General features: G+C 47.0%; 1 protein-coding gene across 1 annotated transcript; it reads right to left on the bottom strand.

Annotated features, from left to right (window-relative positions):
• Positions 1–1,108: 1,108 nt before the first annotated feature.
• LOC121045716 (protein kinase C iota type-like) lies at positions 1,109–22,723 on the bottom strand. The gene is made up of 10 exons (XM_042287235.1): positions 22,487–22,723; positions 17,742–17,942; positions 16,215–16,312; positions 13,060–13,196; positions 10,007–10,092; positions 7,853–7,928; positions 6,630–6,761; positions 6,201–6,280; positions 4,078–4,174; positions 1,109–1,170 (listed from the first exon to the last, which is right to left on the bottom strand). The coding sequence occupies exons 1-10, from the start codon at positions 22,721–22,723 to the stop codon at positions 1,109–1,111; spliced, it is 1,206 nt and encodes a 401-aa protein (XP_042143169.1).
• Between the last annotated feature and the right edge of the window lie 297 nt (positions 22,724–23,020).

Genomic DNA, 23,020 nt, shown 5'->3' with positions numbered 1-23,020 from the left:
TTAGGTATATATTTTTTTAATATTTACTTTGTCATAAGAAAAAAAAGGTTTAGTTGAACTTCCGATTTCTAACTATCCAGCACTGTCAACATCGGTTAACTAAATGAAGCACACCTCTACATCCCTTTGTGGATATGACAGTTTGCTTAATTTTGGATTAAAGCGTTAAGTGTTAAAATTTAGGTAAGCTATTTTCAGCAGTGTCGTTCCAGACCTCTTGTTAACAGATTAGGGCTGGGCATCGATAAAAAGTTTTAACCCGATTAATCACTACCCTTTGGTCTATTAATTAATCGATTCACTGCTCTCTTTTAGCAGTCAAGATTGTTATTATTTTTTGGCCATTGTTGAATATGTCTGTGTTAAACGGTGTAATATACAATTTCGATTAGGAATAAACCGCGATGTGTAGTTAAGAACAGTTCAGAGATACTCACTCGAGGATTTTTACTTTAGCTGCAAGGCGTAAAGGCGTTCGTTGATATTCTCTGGCAAGAGCGATCTTCTTTGATTATTCACAATAGTCTCTGCTGCGTTAAACGGACACTTGAACGGCGTTGAAGAGGCCCGGACACCTTTAACCTTGTACCCCTTGTCTGGAGTTACAAATCTCGGCCTTACAGTTTAATTTAGGTAAAATGTTTACTTAAAGTTTACCCTTCATACCATCTGTACCCCTCCCCGTCTGCGTGGTGAAAGCGTGTTATTTATACTTTCTCCTGGTTCGTCAAACGTTTACCGATTAACCGACTAAAAAGATTAATCGCGATTAAAGAATTAATCTATTAGTCGGTAGGTTATCGATCCATTGCTCAGCCATAGTCAACATGTTATTCGAGGATGTTCTCTTGACATAAAATGTTATATATGCCACTTGTCGTCTAGCCTCAAGGGTGTCGACGACAAAATTAATTATTTTGGAGTTAATTGCCATATCCTGCAGGCGCGCTTTAAACAAACGCAAACACATGGCGCTGGAAATGTCCGTAACTAACTTCTTGTTTTTTTGTGTTTTTTTTTTAAATTTCTTTAGAAGGTTTTTTTAGCGTAATGTTAGAAACGAGAGTTACGTTTGGACGTCTGGATTCCGCAGCGTCACGAGGTGCTGCTAGTAGCGTGGGGACGTGAGCGAAGCAAAAGTGAGACCAGCACTCTGGACGCCAGGGCTGTCTGCAACAGTAAGGCACACGCATAAAGGAGGCTTGTAAAATAAATAAACAAGCAAGCAGAACAAATCCGTCCCCATTACGCGGGTGGACCAACTGGAGCGTTTTGATATTTGACTTTAGAGATATATGCCATATACTCCCCTTCAAACGCTGAACTGCGCAGCTACCGTGAGGCAACGGATATCTCACGAGTGCAGATAGCCCTTCGATTAGCCTTTTACAGACTTGTGCCTATCTCAAATAGTCTACTGAAGATACTGTATTTCAAACACTTTTTGAAGTAGCTGGGATTCTTGCAAATACTTTTGATCGAGAGTATTTGATACTGTATTTTAATTACATTTCTGAGTATCTTATACTCATTATCTCAAATACATTTCTGACGTTCCGCCATTTTCCGAGTTTTTTGGTATGAAGTGGCGTGGGCGCGGCACGAGCAAACGTGAACATTCTTTCGAGCAACCAATCTTGTTGCTAGCTCCGATAAGCACAGTGACTTAGACTCAGTTCGTGAAAACATCGCTTTTTTGCCAATATTTCACTCATATTTCACCCAAAGTTTGTACAATGAAGGTTTTCCCCCTCGCCTCCTCTCCAAAGATGCCTTTTGTTTCCTAGTGTTTCCCCAAAAAAATTTTGAATTAAAAGGGTCGATTTTACGGAAGTAAAGATTGTGACACTTAGGCGCAACGCAGAATACCCACGACAACAATGCAAACTTCGGTGTCAAAAAAAAAAAAAAAAAAAGAAAATGAGAAGTGGACACAAAAAGAAGACACTTTTTTTTTGCTTGTATATTTGATATTGCTACAACAAAACCTCGAGGTGTCTTTTTCATTCAAAGAGCGCTGCGATGACTACCAGAGAAGAGGGGAAGAAGGAGCTCCAACTCGTATCGGGGTCCTCTTTTGTGCCTCCCGGATATGCACAGAAGTCGCCATTCTCCTCCCAGAAGACTATAGAAGATTAACCTGTCATTTAAAATTCTTACGAAAGCAGCTTCCCTCTCCTCCTCTTACATGGCGGTCAAAGGTATGCGATGTGACGTCAGTGCAAGCCATATATTGCTCTTGCGAACATTGTATGTAAGCGAACATTGATAAGCAAAGAACAGGACAGGAAACGAACTATGAGCAGGACGACCTTTCAAAATGCCAACAAAGCGTCCCTCAACGTTGGGTGTCTTTCTGAACGCAACCTACTTGAAGAAGGTGCGACCAGTACCGTGATTATTATGTGGGCTTTCTTTGTTATCTATTCACTCATTTCCGTATCCCAAGTTCCTTTATAGTGAATTTCCCATGAAGGGCATATGGATTGCAGTTAAGCGATGCGTCTAAGGTGCGCCGCAGGACGTGATATTCAGTGGCACATTACACCTGAAGCGACCTCTTTCTTTCTTTTTGTCCCAGGAATGTTTTGTAACATGTATCAGTGATATCTTGCTTCTTATAGTTGGATTGCATAGAATAACCCTACGATAATAATCCCTGGAGAAAGGGAACAGGGGGGCAATGACAAACACAAATCTCCAAACACAGCTAGGTGACTGGTGACTCCAGGAATTATCATCGTCATTCTTCTCCAGCTCGCTTGCACCAAGTGGAGTACCAACTTGTTTTTGAGTGGGGGGGGGGGGGGGGGGGGGCGAACCAGACCCCCCCCCCCCCCCCAAGGGCCGGGGGGCAGTGCCTTTGGTATCCCTTGGGCGGCTGTTTTAGGGAGGGGGGGGGGGGAACACATGCCTTGCCCCCACACTCTGAGAACTGGGGTGGGGGGGGGGGGGGGGCAAGAGCCCGCCTTCCCCCCCCCCCCCCCCCCCCCCCCGGTTGGTACGCCCATGCTTACACCTTCGCATTAATTGCATTATCATCATTCATAACCCTACGATGCTTTTTTTCCCCTCCGTTTTGTCCTGTTGCGTCCTAATAAACCACTGATAAAACAGATTTGCGCAAGTGTAAAACTGTGTTCGTCACTAACTTCGATACAAATTACGCAATACGGAAGTATCTTCAAATGTAATTGAATGACATATCTAAGTATTTCTACTCTTCTGAAGATACTTTGCAATGCAAGTAACTTATGTTGTATTTTAAATACTTTATGAAGCAGGTATTATTTATTAACTTAAATACTTTTATCGAGTATTTTGTCCAACACTGGCCCCTTTTTTATCACAACCTTCGTTACTCTGGGAATATTCGACCATCTGCGCCATTGCAAGTTCGGCCAACTATATGAAGCGCGGTTAGCTGAATGCCGATATGGCTAGGCGTTCCTGTACCCCACGCATCGCAAATTGCGCACAACGCCTGCAAAGTCTCGGACCTCCGAAGAATACGTTACTATAGTCAGTGGCGAGGTGAGGATGGCCGGGAGGAGCTGCAGTGGTCCTGCCTCCAGCTCCTAGCGTCGACGACGGTTTGCCGTCTCGTGCACCTCGGGCGCGCGCGCACAGCCGAGGCACGATGGAAGGCAGGGAGCGCATGCTGGAGGCCGGCCGTTCGAAAGACACGCCCCGCCGCTCTCATTCTGTCATTGACAATAGCACGAGTGCTTGCGGCACGGAGGCACCTTTTTAAAGTCACACGCTCACGCCCGCACTCTCGAGAGCGCTTTTGAGTGCTATAGAGAGGAGTATACTTTCAGTGCTTCTTGTTTTTGTGCCATTTTCGATGCTACGAGTATCAGTATTTTAAGTTCGACCAATCGCGTGACGCCACAGACTTCAGCGCCGGGGAGAGCTTGTATCCCAAGAGACGATGGCAAGTTACGATACAAGCCGCCTTTCTGTTTACTTTTGTTTCTGTGGGAAATGAAGCGACTGCAGCAAACTAAACCATGGCGCAGGACTCGTGGCGATTGCAAAACGCATTCAGAGTAAACGAGAGAGAACGACCGTCACCTATGAGGGCCCTCCAGTCGACGTTCGAGAAGAATGGGTGCTGCATCATCTCCGTGAAGCCACCGCCCGTGCGACATCCGAGGCGCATCGAGGGATCCTTCAACGTGGTAACAATTTGGATTACGCCGTGTGGTGCGCCTGTTTTTCGAACACTGCTATACAAGCCGGCGGTGACTCGCCGCTAAGTCGGGGTACACTGAGATCCCGAGCTGACCTCAAACAAACTCGGTGGAACGCAGGTGTCGGCATCAAAAATCTCTCTTGCGGATCTCGTTAGAGATCCGCAAGAAATATTCTCGATGCCTTAAAGGGGCCCGGCAATCATATTTAAGCGTCTACCCCTTTTGCGGTTTCCACGTCTCTTGGGGTTCGGGCAAGCCAGCGGGCACGGAGAGAGTAACTAAATATCAGTGCGTCATATTTTAACCGGACGACGCGGAAACCTCCTCCACCGACGGGGGCGACCCGCGGTACCGAAAACGCGCGATATGTGACGTCTTTGGTCCTGGGCTTACTACTGGTCAGAGCCGCTAAAAGCTTCTTTTTAGTCGAAATACAAAATATAAGTGGCGCGATCCGTTTTAGTTATTTATAAAAGTAGTTTTTGTTCAGTTTTTTTGGATCAGAAAAGAAACAAATGCAGTTTATAAAGTACGGAAATGACCCGTCGACATACCCGCCACCAAGCGATGGAAAAGGCGGTGCATACCAGAAAGGAGTAGTGATATGGTGCCTAGAACGCGTCTCCGACTGGTGTGTTTACCGCGGCCAAAAAAGTGGTCCCTCGATTTCCGCCTGATGACGTCATACAAGTGTCATGCTGTCGCCGGTCGCGATCCTGGCGGCGTCCTAACAGTTGTGGTACAAATAGCAGACGCCTGTTCTGCTGCAGGTCGCTCTCCACTGTGACAGTCCACGGATGCTACAGCAGCTGGAAGTTGGGACGCCTGGGACGCCGTGACGACAGCGACACTCGCGTTCGCTCGTGCTTTTCGCCAGCAATTCTACGGCCAACCGCCAGGATCGCGGCAGGCTACAGCATGACACTACGGCTTCTGTGGCGTCATTTGTTGCCACTTCGGGACCACTTTTTATGTATGGGCGGGCTACGACGCTAAACACGCCAGTCGAAGACTCGTTCCAGGCACCATAGGAGTGGGATAAGGCGCCGACACGGAAAGGTACCGGATGTACGCGGCGGCGCTGCGGTCGTATCGACTGGAGAATCCGACCGGCTCCGAGCGTTCCGAAGGCCTTCGGCGAGCAGCTTTGTCTTGCGGTTTGGCCGTTTCGCGGTGTGGCAGCGAGAAGTGGCTCCCATTCTAAACTAATCTTTACCCTGTGTTTGCTGTCGTTTGTGGCCAACGAAGTGCCATGCCGAATTAGTGTTTAATCGCGCAGCAAATGCAATGAAAGCCGCTCTGGCTGCTGGCTGCATACAGCCTATTCAGAACATGCTTTAGTGGCGCCCTCTCGCGCCGTCGACACGGAGTGGGGCAGCCGTGAGCGCTCGCTGAGCTCACTACCCCTCCTCTAGTTCACGGCCACTCAAGCAGCCAAGGACGTCATGAAGGAGATTATTTTTTGCTTGTGTTTGTCATTTTAATTTGCCTATAACTTTCAAAATAAAGCGAAATTCGAGAGAAGAAAAGTTTCATTAAGTTACTACGTTCAGTGCGCTCAAGTTTGGTGCAAATTAAAAACCAGTAAAAAAAGACCTTGCAGGGCCCCTTTAAGCATGCTCTCACAGCGTTACCGCGAGACATAAAGGTCAAACACGACTACTGTCTCTGACAGCTTCAGAGACACTGGGCTTATTGTTCTCACAATTCTTGGTTCCTGATTCCTTTTTTGTTGTCCTTATCGGCTAATGAAACAATCTTATTGGTTGAGAAGCAATTATAATTTTATAATTGCTTCTCTCAAAAACTGCTTGCCAGGCGCTTCTCGCGCCTGACAAGCAGTTTTGTCTGTTCACTGTTGTCCCTTTTATTTTGTCAGCCGTCTGAGTAGGCACTCGTGTTTGACCTTAGCGGCCACGCTTAGGCTATTTATATGTCTAGGTGATCCATGTTGCTCTCGCGCAACGATAACCACGAATGCGGTTGGAGACGGCAACTCACCTCTCGAAGTATGTCTTGCAGCATGTTGTAGGCCTCGTCCGTCAAAGAACGAGGGAACCGCAGGGGGGCCGCCAATGCCACTACATGCGCAAAGCGTCAGAACATTGCTTTTTTGCCGTTGAGACTGTTCACTTTAGAAAGCGAATGTACACAATCACGAGTTACCGAATTAATGAACGCAGGGATGGACACGACGGCATATATTCCGCGTCGTCGTGCCCCAAACGTATAATTCCACTAACGTGCCACTTTCTAAATTGATAATGCACACAAGATGCGGATATGGCGAAAGTTCACGCCGAGTAATCGGCGAGAGGTTTAATTCGACGAAAAACCTAGAGTGCGCTGCATTAGTGCGAAGCAGGCGTACGCTGGAATCTAATCGAGCCAACGAGCGGGCGAGTGAGTGTTTGGACCGCAGAAGCTTACTGGAATAGCGCAGCTCCCTGCGCGTCATCTGGATATTGATGTTCTGCTCGGCGGCGTATTGGGACAGAGGAGTCTTTCCGATAAGCATGGTGTATAGGACGATGCCAAAAGACCACCAGTCAGCGCCAATGCCTGCAAGGAACACATGTTGGCAGGTCGTTTACGTCCACATACCCGGCTCACTTGTCCGTTCGAATTCGCGGATATTAGGGAAGTCGGCTAGAAGCGAGGAATGCGTGCGACTCACCGCATTCGCTCGCGGAGTCCCTTCGTTTTGCACGAGTCAACCAAGGAGATAGTGGTTCAACGTGTCTGGTCTCTTTAAAGGGGTACTCCGCCGATTTCTTCATGGTCCCCGATTTGCTTGAAATTTTGCTAAACTCGCCAAACAACATCGCCAAAATAGTATCCCAAATATTAGGTCAAAATAATTTTTTTTCACGAAGTTATTGAATTTACAATTTTGGTCCTCACCGTGTTTTTCAAACTTAAAGTCTCTACTGGCAACAGCGAAGAAGTGACGCCAGTGGAAGTGCAGGTGTTCACTCTTTGGACTGTAGAATTTGTTCCTTACTGATTCGAAGCAGTTTCATTGTGTCTAATGAATGCTTTGGAAGCTCGCTCCAGTCCCCGCGCTCCAGTCCCCGCGCTCCAGCACGGAACTAATGATTGGAATATTCTATTTTTAGACTGCTCGCCCGACTGGCAAGCTTGCCTTCCACTGACGTCACGGCACTGAAAAGGGCGGGTATATTTGAATGTTGGTTTTTGCATCATTTTCATTTGCCGATTTCGCAATAACTATTATGAATTTTACGATACTAAATAGCATACCAGAAAGGGTAAAGGCCGGGGAGTCAAAAAATATAGTTAGTTGAGGTAGCTCAAAAATCGCCGGAGTACCCCTTTAAGAGTATTTGCTGACGGCCGACACGGTTATTACGAACAAACAATCGAGCAAAATGAGAGTGCGAGAGAGAGATAAAGATAGGAATAGAGATAAAGAGAGAGAGAGAGAGAGAGAGATAGAGATAGCGAGAGAGATAGAGATAGCTTGGCAGCTTTAAAAACGACACCGCGGCCAGTCTACAGTAAAGTGCTAAAAAGTTCCGAGGTCGCGTCTGCGTCGCACAGTGTAAACATCTGTAGCGCCTGCCGAGGAATGGCGTTTTATTGACAAAACGCGGGCCAGTAACTTAAGGCCAGCGGAAAAATCAACTCACCGTAATGTTCCCGTCGCAGCACCTCAGGTGCCATGTACGCGAGGGAGCCGCAGCGGTTCTTGGCCTCGAGTCCCAACTGAACGAGCAACGGCGGAAAAGCAACAACAACAACAACAACAACTTGAATAAACTACAAAACGACATCAACAACAACGAAGCTTTTGAAACTCGGGCAGAAAAGTGCTTGTAAACTATGACGTACTGGGTCTTCCACCAGATAGAACGAAACGAGGCGCCAACCGTACTGCCATGCAGCGCATGTACTGCATTTTAAGGTTGGAGAATTCCGCGAGAGGTTTCTGAAGCTTTTTTTTCTACTTTGCCGATCTATACTTAAAGTGCACTCAATATGAGAACGTTTCAACGTGCGCGCTCATGGTGCGTGCTTTGCTAGCTTCTTAAGGCGACGAACAGGTTCATACTGGGCTGTGCATTTGTAAACAATGGAGTGGTCTCTAATGGGATTCGAGACTGTCAGAACCTGCCTGATAAGCAGCTGAATTTGTGAACACCAACTTCTTTTTTTTTTCAATTTTTTGCACGTGTTATTTATTTTTAAAGGGATGTTGAACCAAACATTTCAGTGTCCACAATAAGTGGTGTACGATCTTTTCACGAGGCAGCAGTCGTCGATGTGCGTGAGCACACGCTACGAAATTGACGTCATATGCCCCCCATTCACGCTTAAGATGACAGTGAAATGTGTGGTTTCCAGGGAAAAGGAGAATAATGACAAGCTTTTCATCTCCACAGTGAGGACTGGTGTAAAAGGTAAGCCATTAATTGGTCTAACAAGCACGTAGCTTTCACATGTGGAGATGAAAAGCCCGATTTTATTCTCCTTTGGCCCGAAGTCCATACATGTCACTGTCATCCTAAGCGCGAATGAGGGACTCAATTTCATTGCGTGTGCTCGCGCCCACCGGTGGCTGCTGGCGCGTGGAAAGATAGTGCGCCGCTTATTGGGGACACTAAATTGTTTGGTTCAGTATCCCTTTAACGAGGACTGCAGTCACGAGCTCGGAGCCGAGGCACGAGTCCTTGGCTGTGTGAGTATAACGCACGTACAGCGGAAGCACCTACTAAATATATGAGCTGGCGACTCCAGCTTTCAGCGCAATAAACGTACAGGTGAGGCGATTCTGCAGAATTTCGGATTAGTTTATCTCGTTAAGGCAGAAATAAGTGAAGGAGGTAAACGTGATGGGGAGCGTTGCACTTTCCGCGTCCATATGACGAGTAAATCGTCCCCCCCCCCCCTTTTCTTTTTCAGCTTTGCTTATAAATGTTTTTCTTTAAACCGGATTAATCTCGTAGAAGCAACTTTGCCTCCTGTTTTACCCATACAAGATGAACTGTATCCCTGACGTTCCTGCAGTCTGAATGAGTGGGCCACCATAAAGTCGTAATAATACGTCATTATAATCACGCGTATGCGTTTTTTTTAAATATATATTAACGTTTCTTGCAGTCAGAAATAAATGTAATATCTAGAACTTTCTGATCGACAGTTAACAGGATAAACGTTTTCCCGATACCTGAACAGAAAAGTGTTTTTCCATACGTCCACCGATCCATCTATCCAGTCTGGCCGCATCGAAATATAGTCTCGTCGAAGAAAAGGCACTGAAAAGTATATCGCTTCAAAAGATGCCAAGCAATAAGGCAGCATGCATGACACTTTGATGGAGTGCGTAGCGTGAAAGACGAGAATATTAACGAGAGACGATTCCAGGCCGTTGACGCGTCTCCGTAAACTAAACCCTTTCCAAAAAAAAAAAAAAAAAAGAAAGAAAGAAAGAAAGAAAGATGGAGATAGAGAGAGAGCCGTCACTTTAAAACGAGGAGCGAGCCCCACACTTTCGAAAACGCCAAAATGGCGAGTATGCCACGGTGACGACGAACGTGGCGTCGGCATTCAACCGACCAACGGCCACGGCTGGATGCTATGCGTGTGTTTGTATGGTTTGCAGCGTCCCGTTAGCAGGTAATCAACGAGGCCACCTCCCCGTGGCCCGTGCTGAGGCACCTTTTTGTTTTTTTGTTTGTTTCGTTGTCGTGGCGTTCAAGGCCTCGCACGGCTTTCGACATCACGAGTGCGTTAAATAAACGAGAAGAGGCGAATATTGGCCGCGTGGAGAGAGGACGCCTCACCTGACATAGGCCAAAATCGATGAGGCGCGCATTTCCCCGGTCGTCGAGAAGCACGTTCGAGGAGCTGATGTCCCGATGCAGGTACCCTGGGCGACACGCGTGACACACTCATGTCACTCTCCGCTGCACAGCGGAGCGAGCTCGGAAGAAGTGTCCGCGTAACGCTCTTGTCCGAAATAGAACGGTGATAAACTTCATCGCGTTCCCGAGTGCCGTGATACGAAAGCTATTTGCAGCATTCGGCGATGGTGGTATACCGCGGTCCGAGGACCGCGCTTCCTAGTCCGTGGACGATAGACTTCGCCACAGCGATGCTTTTGCTTACACCTTCTTGGCGCACGAGACTCGCCAAACACAAAGTTGGAGCCCAAAGTTCGCGGAGCGCGTCGGTTGGACCTAAGCGACAAAAAGCGCAGAGTCATCATCATGACAGTCCAAACGGCGCACTCCGTAAACTCTGGCTCAAACTTTGTGTTAAAAAAAAAGTCCCTAACGTAAAAAAAAAAAATAATAAATAAAAAAAGATATCGTTTACGATTAACAAAATCAGACTGCTTACGAGTCACAGCTCCGAACCTCGTCCTGCTATTCTATGCACTGATCTCCAGTAGGGGTATTATGAGCAAGGAGGTCTGAAGCCACCGGAAGTACGCGACTTGTCCCGGAAGTGAGCGCTTGACAGGCTTTTAAACTCTTTCTCCAGTGCTGGTTCGAACAGAGTGCAGGGCACTGGACATATTCTTGTCGTCTCAAGCGAGGCTGCTCGTTGCGCAGTAAAAGCGCGTGCAGACCCGCAGAGGTCTTCTGGGAAGCCTCTCCATGTGAACATTTTGAGGTTCTAGAATCGGGGCTCTCCAAGCCTCGACCCGAGGGCCAAATCCGGCCCGCGGCTGGCCGCGGTCTTTCCAATGAAGCCCGGCCCGCTTGGAGCAGACCCGCTGCTACCGGCGCAAAAAGATGTGCGCCTAAAAATACGGCGCCTCGACGCGCTCCAGATGCGCAAAAGAAGATGCCAGAAAGAACGAGAGAAACAGCATCGTAACGAAGTTTTCTCGCCGTGACTGAACATTGCCATCACCATTCTTGGTCCCCGGCTTCACGTCTGTGTAACTATGTTAAAATCATTTTGCGTTCTCGTGCATATGATGTCAGCAGTAGTTGTATCTGTCTCGTTTGTCTTTCGCACTGCGCGAATGCGCCGAAGTCACCCATGCGCTTTGATTTATGCTTGGTGAGTTTTCGTGGTCACAACTGTGTAACGTCAAAATTAGCTAAATATTAAATTTCAAATTGAAATGTATGTATTCATTTAACTTGTGTGTGTTTTTTTTTAATGCTTGCTCGAACATTCTTTTCGGTGTTTAAATTCTTCGCTAGGTTTATTCTTAAAGTTTTTCCTCGTTTATTTTTACTCTTTCTTCCCGGCTCGCGACTCCAACTAACTATAGGTGGCGCCACTCGTTTTCCAAAATGGCGGGTTTGGTGAGGGTCGGATATGCGTGCCGCTGCTGAGCCTGTCTAGTGTGCTGGCTTCACTGAGCGACACAAATTATTTCTGGTAATACGAGGAAGCTAGAATTTTATGAGCGCAGGTCACCTCTTTATCCTGAAGGAAAAAAAACGAAAAAAAAAACAAAAAAAAAAAAAACGCTATTTAGCGTAATATTTAGGCGAGCAGGTATGTTTTAACTACGGGGCGAAACTAACACTAACCTTTATTTTAGATTCGATTTCTCGGTATAGGTCTTAATTCCAGATTCTTTCACAATTCAAAATGTGTCTCTCACCGTAATTATTTAGGTAAAGAAGTTGTTCGCGGGAACTTAAGTCCCTTTAAAGACACGGTCTTTCATACCCTTTAAAGAGAGCCTAGAATATTATTATTCGTTGAAAAAATCAGTGCTGATATTTGTGCGTTCTTGCTGCCTTTTCTTGCTCAGATAATTGTCATATGAAATAATGAATTGCGTGTCTTTCAATGGCTTTGGGGGTATTTAGATGATTAATTGCTTGATCATTTTCCCCAGCACCAGAATAACCAGAATAAATTCAATTTATACTATATGCTCACCAAACATATGCATTAAGAAACGCTGAACATGATTGTAAACCTGAGACTGGGGCAGAAAAGAGAACACAACAGAAGGTAGTAAAAGAGAAGGCAACGTGAGACTGGGACAGAAAAGAGAACACAACAGAAGGTAGTAAAAGAGGAGGCAACGTCTCAACGTTGCCTTCTCTTTTACTACCTTCTGTTGTGTTCTCTTTTCTGCCCCAGTCTCAGGTTTACAATCATGTTCAACTTACACCAGCTCGCCTGCACCCTGACTATTTTTAAGAAACGCTGTTCTCACTAGAAAAATTCACAGACGGAATCCGAGTCAGGCAGCTGAAGTGTGCGTGTTTTTAAAGCAACGCGTGACGCATAGGAGTTTGTATTGCATCCCGTATTTTACTGTTTGTCTATCTTGATAACGATGTCGAAGGTTTTCATGTGCTTGAAAGAAAACAAAATGAGACCTTTTAGAAAAGACCATTATGGTTAAATGGCATATTTTTGTGATCGTGACGTTAATTGGGGGCATACATTGCGGCGATTTGTATTAATAATAATATAAATATTAAAATTAAGATATTTTAATACGCAATTTTCGAAGCTCTAAAATAATTAGTTGCTTATGATCTAATCTCAAACGCGCGAACAAGTATCTAAGGTGTGCTAATTATCATCACTGGTGCCAATTGCAGCATTTTAAATTACCACGTTTTAAAATAACTAAAGTGTAAAATCAATGACAACATTCTAGCTAATACGAGAAATTCATGTAAAATTAGATGAATTGATGGTGCTATCAAAGTGGCGACTTTTGACAATCGGCAAAACTTCCTAAGTCATCGCCAATACCCTTCCAGTGACTTTAAACACTGGCAACAGTGACTTTAAACACTGAGATGCCCGAAGTGGGGCTACTCGGAAGCGCATGTCTTATGCTTTAGTGAAACGATATCGAGCCTCTTTTGCACCCGAAGGCAGGGTCACGGAGCTCGCTTACCGGCTCCGTGCACGAAGTTGAGCGCGTGCGCGAGTTGCGCAGACACCAGCTTGGCCTTGGTCTCTGTCAGCGGTCCCGAACGCCGGATGATCTGGCTCAGGGTGCCCCGGGACACGTACTCCATGACGAAGCACCACCTGCGGTAACAACTATCCATGCTATCTGGTCACGCTCCTCTTCCACACCCACCTAACGTGTACTGGGTCACGTGCTCCCGGTGCAGGTTCACCATTGCAGCGCAGCAACGAAAAACCGAGTTTATTTGTTTATTTATTGGTTTATTTACAGAATGCCCACAACGCTTCAAAAACGCATCGCATTTTTTTTTTATTAATGGGAAGTTATCTATTGCTTTTATAACTCCATTCGTAAACTTGGACCGCAGCCTACACCACCCCAAGGCATTCGCAACACCAGGAAACGTGACGTCACCCAGCCGAACAGATGTGAAGGGGAGAAGCGGGGAGCTATGGCCTATCCAAGTGTGCAACAAAAAGTGGCGCGGCCTGGCGGCCGAAATGTGAAATAGAGGAAAGTGTATTAAATGCACGCCGTTGGAGTAGACCCTATCTCTAAAAAAGACCGCAAGGCGACACTATTGCATTCTTTCCCGTAAACGCTTGGTCAAATGCCCCCCCCCCCCCCCCCCCCCCCTGCCCCCACACACACAACACTGTTCTTTGCAACGTCCATGAGATATTAGAGTTTTCGTAGACCACTGCGGATTGCGGGCACGTGCTCAATTCATGCTTCAAAATGGAGGTACGAGCTCGTGCTAGCAACGCAAAGCTCTAGCCGCTAGTGTATGCGGTCTACTAAAAGGCCCTATTGATCACCGCGTCTCGTGGTGCTTAATTAAAAATATCGGTTAGCGAGAGATTTGTTAGATTTTTTTTTTATTATTATTCCCCTCAGTGATTACTTATGTTGAATAGCATAACGTTAGGACCTCGCTAGATCCCCAACTTCTTAGTTTTCGTAGCCCCTAATGACGGTGGGATAAACAAGCTAGGTATACCTGCCGAAACGGAGCGTCCGGAAAACACTCGGGAGGCAAGAGACTGCTTTTGTTTGTAAACAAGAGAAGGCTTGAGGTGGTGGAGTTAATGTCCGATCACCACGGGAAAAGAAACACTATATCTACTCTCTAGGGTATGATTATCGCGCACATTATTCCTGGAAATTACGCCCTTCCGTAGGAGGGATATCACAGGACGCCATTTTATTTAAAAATATACATGACAAATTTTGATAACAACAAAACGCACTTCTTTATTTAATGTCGTTCATCCACTTGTTTCGATCGCATCTGTTTCTTTTACGGAGGAGGCGTTAAACTTTGCCGTAACCGAATATCAACCACAGATATTTTGTGTTCCCTAGGCACGGCACTTCCAGATGACCCCGACACATTCTGGGCCAAAACAAAATATCAAAAATCACTGTCAAAAAAAAAAAAAAAAAAAAAAAAAAAAAAACATTCGTTCATACATATCGAGGTCATCACATTTGTCCACGCATCCGTAGCTTTAGCAGTGATTATTGCATCGGCGTGAGGGGGCGCAGGTGCAGGTTCGATGCACTCGTTGTTAAAATTATTATTATTTTTATTTGTCGCAAAATTGAATTCGTTCATTAACACTATTGTCGAGCTCATTCACTAAACGTTGGTTGGACATGTTTACTTTATTCATTACCAAACAAGCCAGATGCCACCATTACTGAGTTTATTAAAGCATTTATTTGTGGACGCAATCTAGGTTTAACTGCATCATAATTTTACTGAACGTTAGACGGCCGAACCTCGGCCAGTTTCTTGCCAAAGTAATATCGGGTACATGAAGATACACGCATGAGCACTCCAGCGATAATATTATTCGTTCAGCGAGATCGAGATCGTATAACACAAATATTCATTTCGAAACAGCTTATTTTTTTTCCCCGCGTTCGATTACTGACCCAGTCACACGTGCAACAATGTTTGACGATTACAGCTTCCGTGTTGCGTGACATACGCCACATTGTAGCGGTGTGCTTCTATTTTCTCTCGCTCCGCATGATGCGTTCAGCTTAGCCGCAAATGCAATTTTGCAACCCCGTCCTTGGTCTGTCCGACGTCTCTTTTGCATGTGGACGGCCCGGCTCTCCTCCTTCGCCGCTCCTGTCATCCCGACGAAACAAAGCCGTGTCGCGGCCAGCTGGTTCCTTCGCGCAAATCCTCCGATTTGCCTGCTTCGCTCAAACCTCTGACAGCTGTCGTCTGGGCAGCCGGACATGATTGACACACAGAAGAGACGTTCAAACGCCAGCGGAGGGAGCGGTACCGTCGATTCAATTGCCGTTTCGTTGATTCTATCTCCGGTTTCAAATTCGCCGGCCTTACGTTTTCTAAAAACAGCGCAATTAATAGCTCGTGAGCAGTACCAGACCTCTCTCGAAAGTACAGCTAAGCTACGCGGACGAAAAAAAAAAAAAAGCATGAAGTACCCAAGTACGCAATACTATTCTTGTGTCTCGTCCAGCGTGATGCCTTCATTCCTAATCAGAGATGGATAAGACTGGTTGCGGTGATACGTGCATACCTGAAATTGGGCACGCGAACGTAGATTCGCGAGAAGTTTCATGTCAATTGTTTTAGAGTTCAATTCTGAAGTAGTGAAGCATTAAAAATAAAGCAAAGTCGGAGGTCGTGCATTTCCTATGTCCTATACCAGCCTGCTTGTCGTCCGCACACTGGATTATGAGCTCGCTCCCGGGTGACTTGCTGAACGCAAAAATGCTAAAAACCAAAAGCAGAGGCTGGAGACACTACCAACGCAAACATAACAAAGAAATTTAAATAGAGAGAATTAGGAGAGCGTGTTGGTAAACACCTTGGTATGCGAACTCAAAAGGAGATAAGGACACACAAAACCTTGTTTCCTTTTGCGTTCACATACCAAGAAGAACGAAATTTAACTTGCGCGCTGAATCTTCTTCGGCTAAACGTGAATCAGCATTCCACAGGGATACGGAGGGCACCTCGTATACCCGAGGGGAAACGGTTAGCGCTCGCGAAGCGCTAGTATAGAGAGTTTCGGTACACTTGCAATCAAGCTCTCTCTGACGGGGTTAGGTATATGCAGCAAAGCCAGCAAACACATGATGGCACTCACGCCCTGGTAGTCTCGTAGTACGCCTTGAGTGTGGCCACGAACGGATGGTGGGACACGGCCTGCCAGGCTACACGCTCGGCCTCGACGCGTCGGGCTTCCTGGGCGAGGCATCAGTCAGGGGCCCGTGTTAGCTCGCGAATTGAGTCAGCCGTTGTTCGCTCGCCCGCGGAGGAAGCGATCAGCATTTGCTATCCAAATATCGCCTAAAACTTGCGTCTTTTCAAAACACTTTCTTTTTTTTTTTGCTCGCGTGAATTTTTGAAAATATATAGAGCATCGATTTGGTTATCACAATACCGTAACTGTTACCGAGGCTAGAACTCGCAAAGTTTCTATCGCGTCAAGGTCGGGTAATTTCCGATACGATTGCACTTGTATCTGAATGCGGAACGTTGGTTTATGTTAGACGGGCGGACTGTAGCGTAAGCTTTGATTATTGGACTCGGAGGTGATTAGGCGTATAAAATGTGGTTTATAATTGTATCGGTCGCTCACACATGTATGACCTAAGGAAAGAAAGGTATATACAGAGTGAGGCCTTAAGGACAAACACATTTGGCATGCCTTGCAAAAATCGAATTCCAAACGTGCATACCTGAAATTGGGCACGCGAAGGTAGATTCGCGAGAAGTTTCATGTCAATTGTTTTAGAGTTCAATTCTGAAGTAGTGAAGCATTAAAAATAAAGCAAAGTCGGAGGTCGTGCATTTCCTATGTCCTATACCAGCCTGCTTGTCGTCCGCACACTGGATTATGAGCTCGCTCCCGGGTGACTTGCTGAACGCAAAAATGCTAAAAACCAAAAGCAGAGGCTGGAGATAAGCGAGATAATCGTGATAATTAATATTTAAACGAAATATATGAGCAATACCCACCTGGGAGCAAGCTCACAAACCAGTGTGCAGAAATACACGGCCGCCGGTTCTGCTTTATATTTAATATTTTACCACCTGTGACTTGAGGTCCGAAAAACTTACACACATGCACATAAACCTTCTTGCGAAACTACGTTCGTGTGCCCAATTTAAGGTATGTACAGTACATTTGGAATTCGAATTCTGCAAGGCGTTCCAAATGTGTTGGTCATTACGACCGCACCCTCAATGTGTCTTTTCTTCTTTCCGTATACGACAGCTAAAAAAAGCGCTCGTCACAGTTCACAACATGTGCCTCATTTTCATAGTTAAAGTTTCGAGTTAATTTATTTCAATTTACTGGCGAAAGAGGGGAGACAAGATCTGTAAATAGTGGCATTCATGTCTCGTAAGCACGCCAGACACAACTTTCGACCAAGAGCAAGCGACAGGGTCGGTACTGGTACATACACCTTCTCCTTAAGGCTGGATGGTTCTATGAAGTATGCGGCGAACAGCCGACCAACTTCACCCGGCGGCAGGGTCGCTTTGAGCCACATCTTCCAAACGCATAGCGAACGCCGCCGGGCGAAAGGCATCGCTCTCTCACCGCACATTCACTTCCCCCCCTGGCCCAGACGGTAAGTTGGCGCGCGCAAATTTGCCGACGCACCTTAGCCTGCTCCCTGTGGTGCTTCTCGATACACTTGAGGGCGGCCAGCTCCTTGGTGGCCTTGTGTCGCACCAGGTAGACGACGCCGAAGCTGCCCTTGCCCAGAATGTGCAGCTGCGAGAGCGAACTCAGGCGCCAGTCGCACGACTCGTCCGGATTCACCCAGCTCGAGATGTCGTCCACTTCGCCCAGCGAGATCTGCTACTCCTCGGGAGAAACCCGGCGCCATTCCTTTAGCACGCGCCTCCGCGGCACACGCGAGTCAGACCTATACACATCCCGCTCTACTTATACACCATTCCAATATTTACAAATCCTTAGCGCAGCACGCGCATGTTCCCTCGTTTCGGAAAGCGTGCAAATCGCGTGCCATGCGCACGAGCACTGAACATGGAACCGGCCAGGAGCCCTTTTCTTGGAAAGCTGCATAGACCAGGGCAATAATGGCTTCCTGCGCGCCGCCATCTTTGTCTATTTTCTGGGCATGCGCAGTAGAATATGAGATGCCGCGCATGCGTCCGCAGCTCGGTGACTCTGCATTTCTAGCGTGGCTGCGCTGGATAGGTGAGAGAGGAGCTTCATTTGCCTAACCTCCAGCGCGAGCTTTCTATGCATACAATACACAAGAAGCGCATTATTTACTTACTCCTTTTTTTTACTCTCGGTGCCAGACGAATCGCAGAGGGGTAGCGGCGCAAAAAACAAAACAGTGGCGGAAACAACACTTCAGATGCGTACACAACAAACCGTGCTCATGAGCCAGTAGCCACACAGTTTGTTCTCCCCACATCACCAAAAACGCAAGGGCCAGGCGACTGCGCATGGAATGCACATACTCTAATATATATATATTTGGTCGTAAAATAACTCTTAGGGGTTCTTCGGCTTGTCCGTATTTTGGACAAAAAAAAAGTTATTTTAACCACCCCTTAAAGGGTTCTTCGTGAAAAACCTATAAGGGGTTCTTTTAAGTCGGGTTCACACTGCTCATACATCATGCAAGCGACAGTCTGCAAACACGGGTCACCGCAATATCCGTGATTCGAATGCCGCGTGCAAAGTTTTCTTCCTGAACTCATTGCCATGCGGCATTCTAAGCACGGGCCTTGCGCTGACTCGCGTTCAAATCTGTATGCAGACTCTCTTTTATATGATGTAGAAGCAGTGCGACCCCGGCTTTAAACTCCTCTTTTGTTGGGAAAGAGTTTTTCACCCTCCAGTGGCCTTTCTTGTGTGCCAGGAGGCGACAGTGTTTGAGGCCAAGTTGGGTGCCTAGATGTCTGTCTGTCTGAGGGTGAAGACATCCATTGTTGCCCTGAATGTGCCAGCGCGTGACGCTCTCGCGCACTCGGTGCGTGACTTGGGCGGTAAAATGGCGTCTATGCATTAGCCAAAGCTACGCGCTCGAGCTGAGCGACAACGGATTGCGCGCACTTCAAAAGGCATAAAAAACGATTGGGGGAAAAATGGTTGCTAGATGTCACCACTCAAGCAAAAGCGCGCGTGTGTATGAAGGCACTGTTTCACATGCAGCGATTTCGGACCTATAGAGGGGCGCGATTTATGCCGTCACGGCGCTCTTGTCAGCCGCAGCGGCTGAGCGGCAGGGTTCCACCAGGTTGGAAATTTTTCGCCGCTGCAGGGCGGCAGCTTCCTCGCTGGCCAGTCACAGCGCGGCGGGGAATCACGTGACAGGAAGAGAAACATTGCAGGAAAGCTGGCGCATAGGTCGGCGGCGTTTTCACGCTCTTGAAGCAGACGACAAGCAGAGAAAGTCCGCAAGCGACTGATTTGCGGTTTCTTTTTTCCAGCGTGTAGAGCTTCTTTGCTTCAGCAGTCGCGTCAGAACAGTTCAGGAGATCATGGAGGAGCGGGAGTGCTGTCCTCTTCCTCGGAATATGTTTTCTTAATGAACTACGCGGCTCTTTTTTACTTCCCTCACCTGAGTACCAACTGTATGCGTGCGCAAGAAACGATAATCGGAGGCGGCTTGTTTGAACGCTAGTAAGAACAAAAGAAGAAGAAGAAGAAGAACTGAGCGACATTGACGTATCTTTCCCAACACAGATCATCACACCAAGTAAGACAAAATGTATCGCGTCCAGTTCCATGAACTGCTTATCAGTGAAGTGTCGAAGCGTTCGGTTCTTGGGACGCGCGGCTCAAAGATTTTAGGAACAATGGAATCAAAGAGAAACTCTGGGAAGAGGTGACTGAAGTCGTGGAAGTGATAGACAAAACCGGTATGAATACCCCCCTTTCGGAAATACCACCTACTCCAACATCGTCCAGGAGATTTCGGGTCGGCCATATCAGTTGGAGTCTTTACATCCGAGAAAGGCTCTGCCTGTGACGCTGCCGAGGATGATCCGAGGTTTCATCCTCCGCAAAAACAAAGTTTGAAAAGAAACAAAAAAAACAAACAAAAACATAAACAAATAAGACCAAGGTTTATTTAGTATTTTGAACGCTTTTTTGTTTTCTTAAGGTGAAATTAAAGGGGAAACTGAAAACTAAGGCATTAAGATTGTTGTCAGAAGCCGCCGTAACCGACTGTGCGCATCTGCTTGCTGCAAGCAACATTGGTCATCACCAACGGCAGAAAACGCTCATGTGAAATGAAACCTCGCGATCCTTGCCGCCGCGCTGGTAGCGGCAGCGATTTCGGCGGCGGAATCGCTGCATGTGAAACCCGGTGAAGCCGTTCTTTACGAGCTGAAAGAGATCTCGGGTTGTCGAAGAACCTTTCTAGAACGGATTTGTTTTAGAATGCAGGAGACCCACGTTAGGCAACATCATTGCTTTCACTTATCGTCAGATATTGAAACACAGGTGCTCACAATGCAGCGCAACGAAATACTTTGTTTTCTTTATTTTTTTATTTTTTGCATGAAACCGCTTCCGTAAATATTTACAATCTCGCGTTCTGGGTGATTTTACTGAACTGGGTGGAGGATAATCGACATCGAATATGTAATACCAGACTAAATCGAAAAACAAAACAAAAAAACAAAACAAAAAAACATGAAACAAAGTTGACGTTTGTGTTTATACATACATCGTAACGTTGGCCTGCCTTTGAGGTGCGGCGACACTGGTTTACGCTGTAGATAAGGTATTTAACCAGTCCAGTACCACTGCTAGCCTGGCATTTTTAACGTGTATAGCGCAGTAATGATACACGACCGCACGCCGGTGCGATGCTCATCCAAATCGAAACGGGCAGAAGTGGAGATTGAACCCAGGATCCCTGGGTTCTGCAGAGCGAGCTTTCACTCTACGTGCTCCGAGCACCAGTCCGCTAATACACACTCGGCCACCGGTGACGAAGATTTGTTCGACTGATTCGAACTAATCTCAGCATGAATGCTGACTTGGCACAAAATCTTCAATCGCTCGGTCATGGCCGAAAATATATTTAGATATTGATATTTCCACAAATTAATCAAGAAATATTTTCTCCCTGGCGGCAAGTTTAGTTAGTGGCAAACTTGTTGTCGTGACAACTCAGTCTAAAAAAAAAAAAAATTCATATTAATAGTCGTAGGCGGAACGAGAAGTCAGTCGTTCACTTGACACTGATCTCCAATAGGGAGCTGGATGGCGCATTGAGAAAAGAGGTATGAAGCCACCGGAAGTAAGCGGCTTGTCCCGGAAGTGAGCGCTTGACAGGCTTTTCAACTCTTCCGAGTGCTGGTTTTGAACCATTAGATGTGAAAATTTTGAGCTCCTAGTTTATCAATTGTGCACACGTCTCACATTCAAAAGCGTTATTATCCGATTTTAATTAAAATTGGGTTTACTAAAACCCACTAAAAGGCAGAAGAACGCGTGAACCAAAACGTCGACTGAATGCACCAGGAAGCTCAGCAGACGCCCAACTTCCGGGACAAGCATTGAACTTCCGGTGACTTGACTTGCACCGGGCTGGGAGAGCATCCTATGCGCCACCTGGCCCCCTGTGGTAGAGATCAGTGTCACTTGACAATCAGCCAGGCTCAATTTTTTCGTTAGTTGCGTCCTTCAATCAGTACCAGTATCTCCTCCCTGGGACGGGAAATTTCCTTGTCAAATATTATGGCATCTCTAGCTAACAGGGTTGATTGGAGAATATCGTGATATGACTTTCCTACACACGGCTTGCGAGTGACGACACCGCATCATGCTGGCCGACTTGTTCTTGCGGGCGACAAATTTGGCAATGCGAAATATTCCATGCTGCAAAAGGTATCCGCTCAGCAACAAGACCCCCACAACGGCAGCTGACGTGACGTCAGTACACGTCAGTTGAAACGTAGTGGCGCCAGTGTGCAAATTGCCCCCAACCACTTCCGGTTCTGAACTAGACGGCGCGGTTTTGCAGCTTTTGCGAAATTATGTATACGCGCGCTATCTTCTGGAAAGGGCCACTTATAGCACTGCCAGACTTAATTCACTCCCACGATCAAATAACGATGAGTAAAAAAAATTAGGAAATATACGCGAACCGGAATTGTGCCGGGGCTACCCAATAAATGGCGCTACTGCTTTTGATGGAAAAAAAAAAGAGAAAAAAAAAAGGGGGGGACGAATAGTTTTGAGCGTGATGCCACTCCGACGTTCGTGAAGTTCTAGAGTCCTCTACATGACGCCATGCGATTTAGTGCTGAAACTTCGTACCCAAGCGTCACAGCATAGTTCGAAAGTGATCTCAGACTGTCCCTACACCGGCCCGTGGTCAGGGAGGGTGGCGCGAGACGGCGTACCGATTTGAGCCTAAAGCGGCCGAGCAGTCCCGACAGGATCCCGCAGAGCTCGGTGCGCGATCCCGACGACTTCCCGGTGCCGGTATCGTGCGCGGGCGCGGCGGCGCTCTTGAGCTTGCGCTTCCTGGCGGACGCGGAACCCCCCGGCGGAGACAGCAGCTGCACGTGCGATGGCCCCGCGGACGAGTCCTCGTCGTCGCGCTTCTTCGCCTTCGCGCCGGGCTCTTTGGTCGACATCCATTTCAACGAATTCTGCGAATAGACACAGCCCGGGTTAGGCCCACGGCCCTCTGCCTCCACCGCGACTCCGACTCAGTGACCCTCACGAGGGTACGAACTTAAAAACAGTTAAAGAGTAGATATATTTTTTTTTGTTATCGCTAATGGGCTTGGAAGCTCTTTGTCATTTGCGAGCAGTGTCCGTGAAGTGAATGTCGCCACTGAAAATGGCCTCCGCCACGCACACACCGATCACGCGCAAGCACAGCGAGCCCGGCGCGAAGTTCCAGACGGGTCCATGTCCGCGCGCTCCCG

Source organism: Ixodes scapularis, unplaced genomic scaffold (genome assembly GCF_016920785.2).
Source record: "Ixodes scapularis isolate PalLabHiFi unplaced genomic scaffold, ASM1692078v2 PGA_scaffold9__187_contigs__length_104089568, whole genome shotgun sequence".
Lineage (NCBI taxonomy): Eukaryota > Metazoa > Arthropoda > Arachnida > Ixodida > Ixodidae > Ixodes > Ixodes scapularis.
This window is presented reverse-complemented; position numbering and strand designations above follow the sequence as displayed.

Excerpts from the sequence above, each read along its gene's own strand:
- LOC121045716 (XM_042287235.1), bottom strand. The coding sequence starts at position 22,723 with ATGTCGACCAAAGAGCCCGGCGCGAAGGCGAAGAAGCGCGACGACGAG. Across the intron at positions 17,943-22,486 it reads GCCGCTTTAGGCTCAAATCG|CAGATCTCGCTGGGCGAAGT; the intron begins GTACGCCGTCTC and ends CCCGAGGAGTAG. Across the intron at positions 7,929-10,006 it reads TCGATTTTGGCCTATGTCAG|TTGGGACTCGAGGCCAAGAA; the intron begins GTGAGGCGTCCT and ends TTGCTCGTTCAG.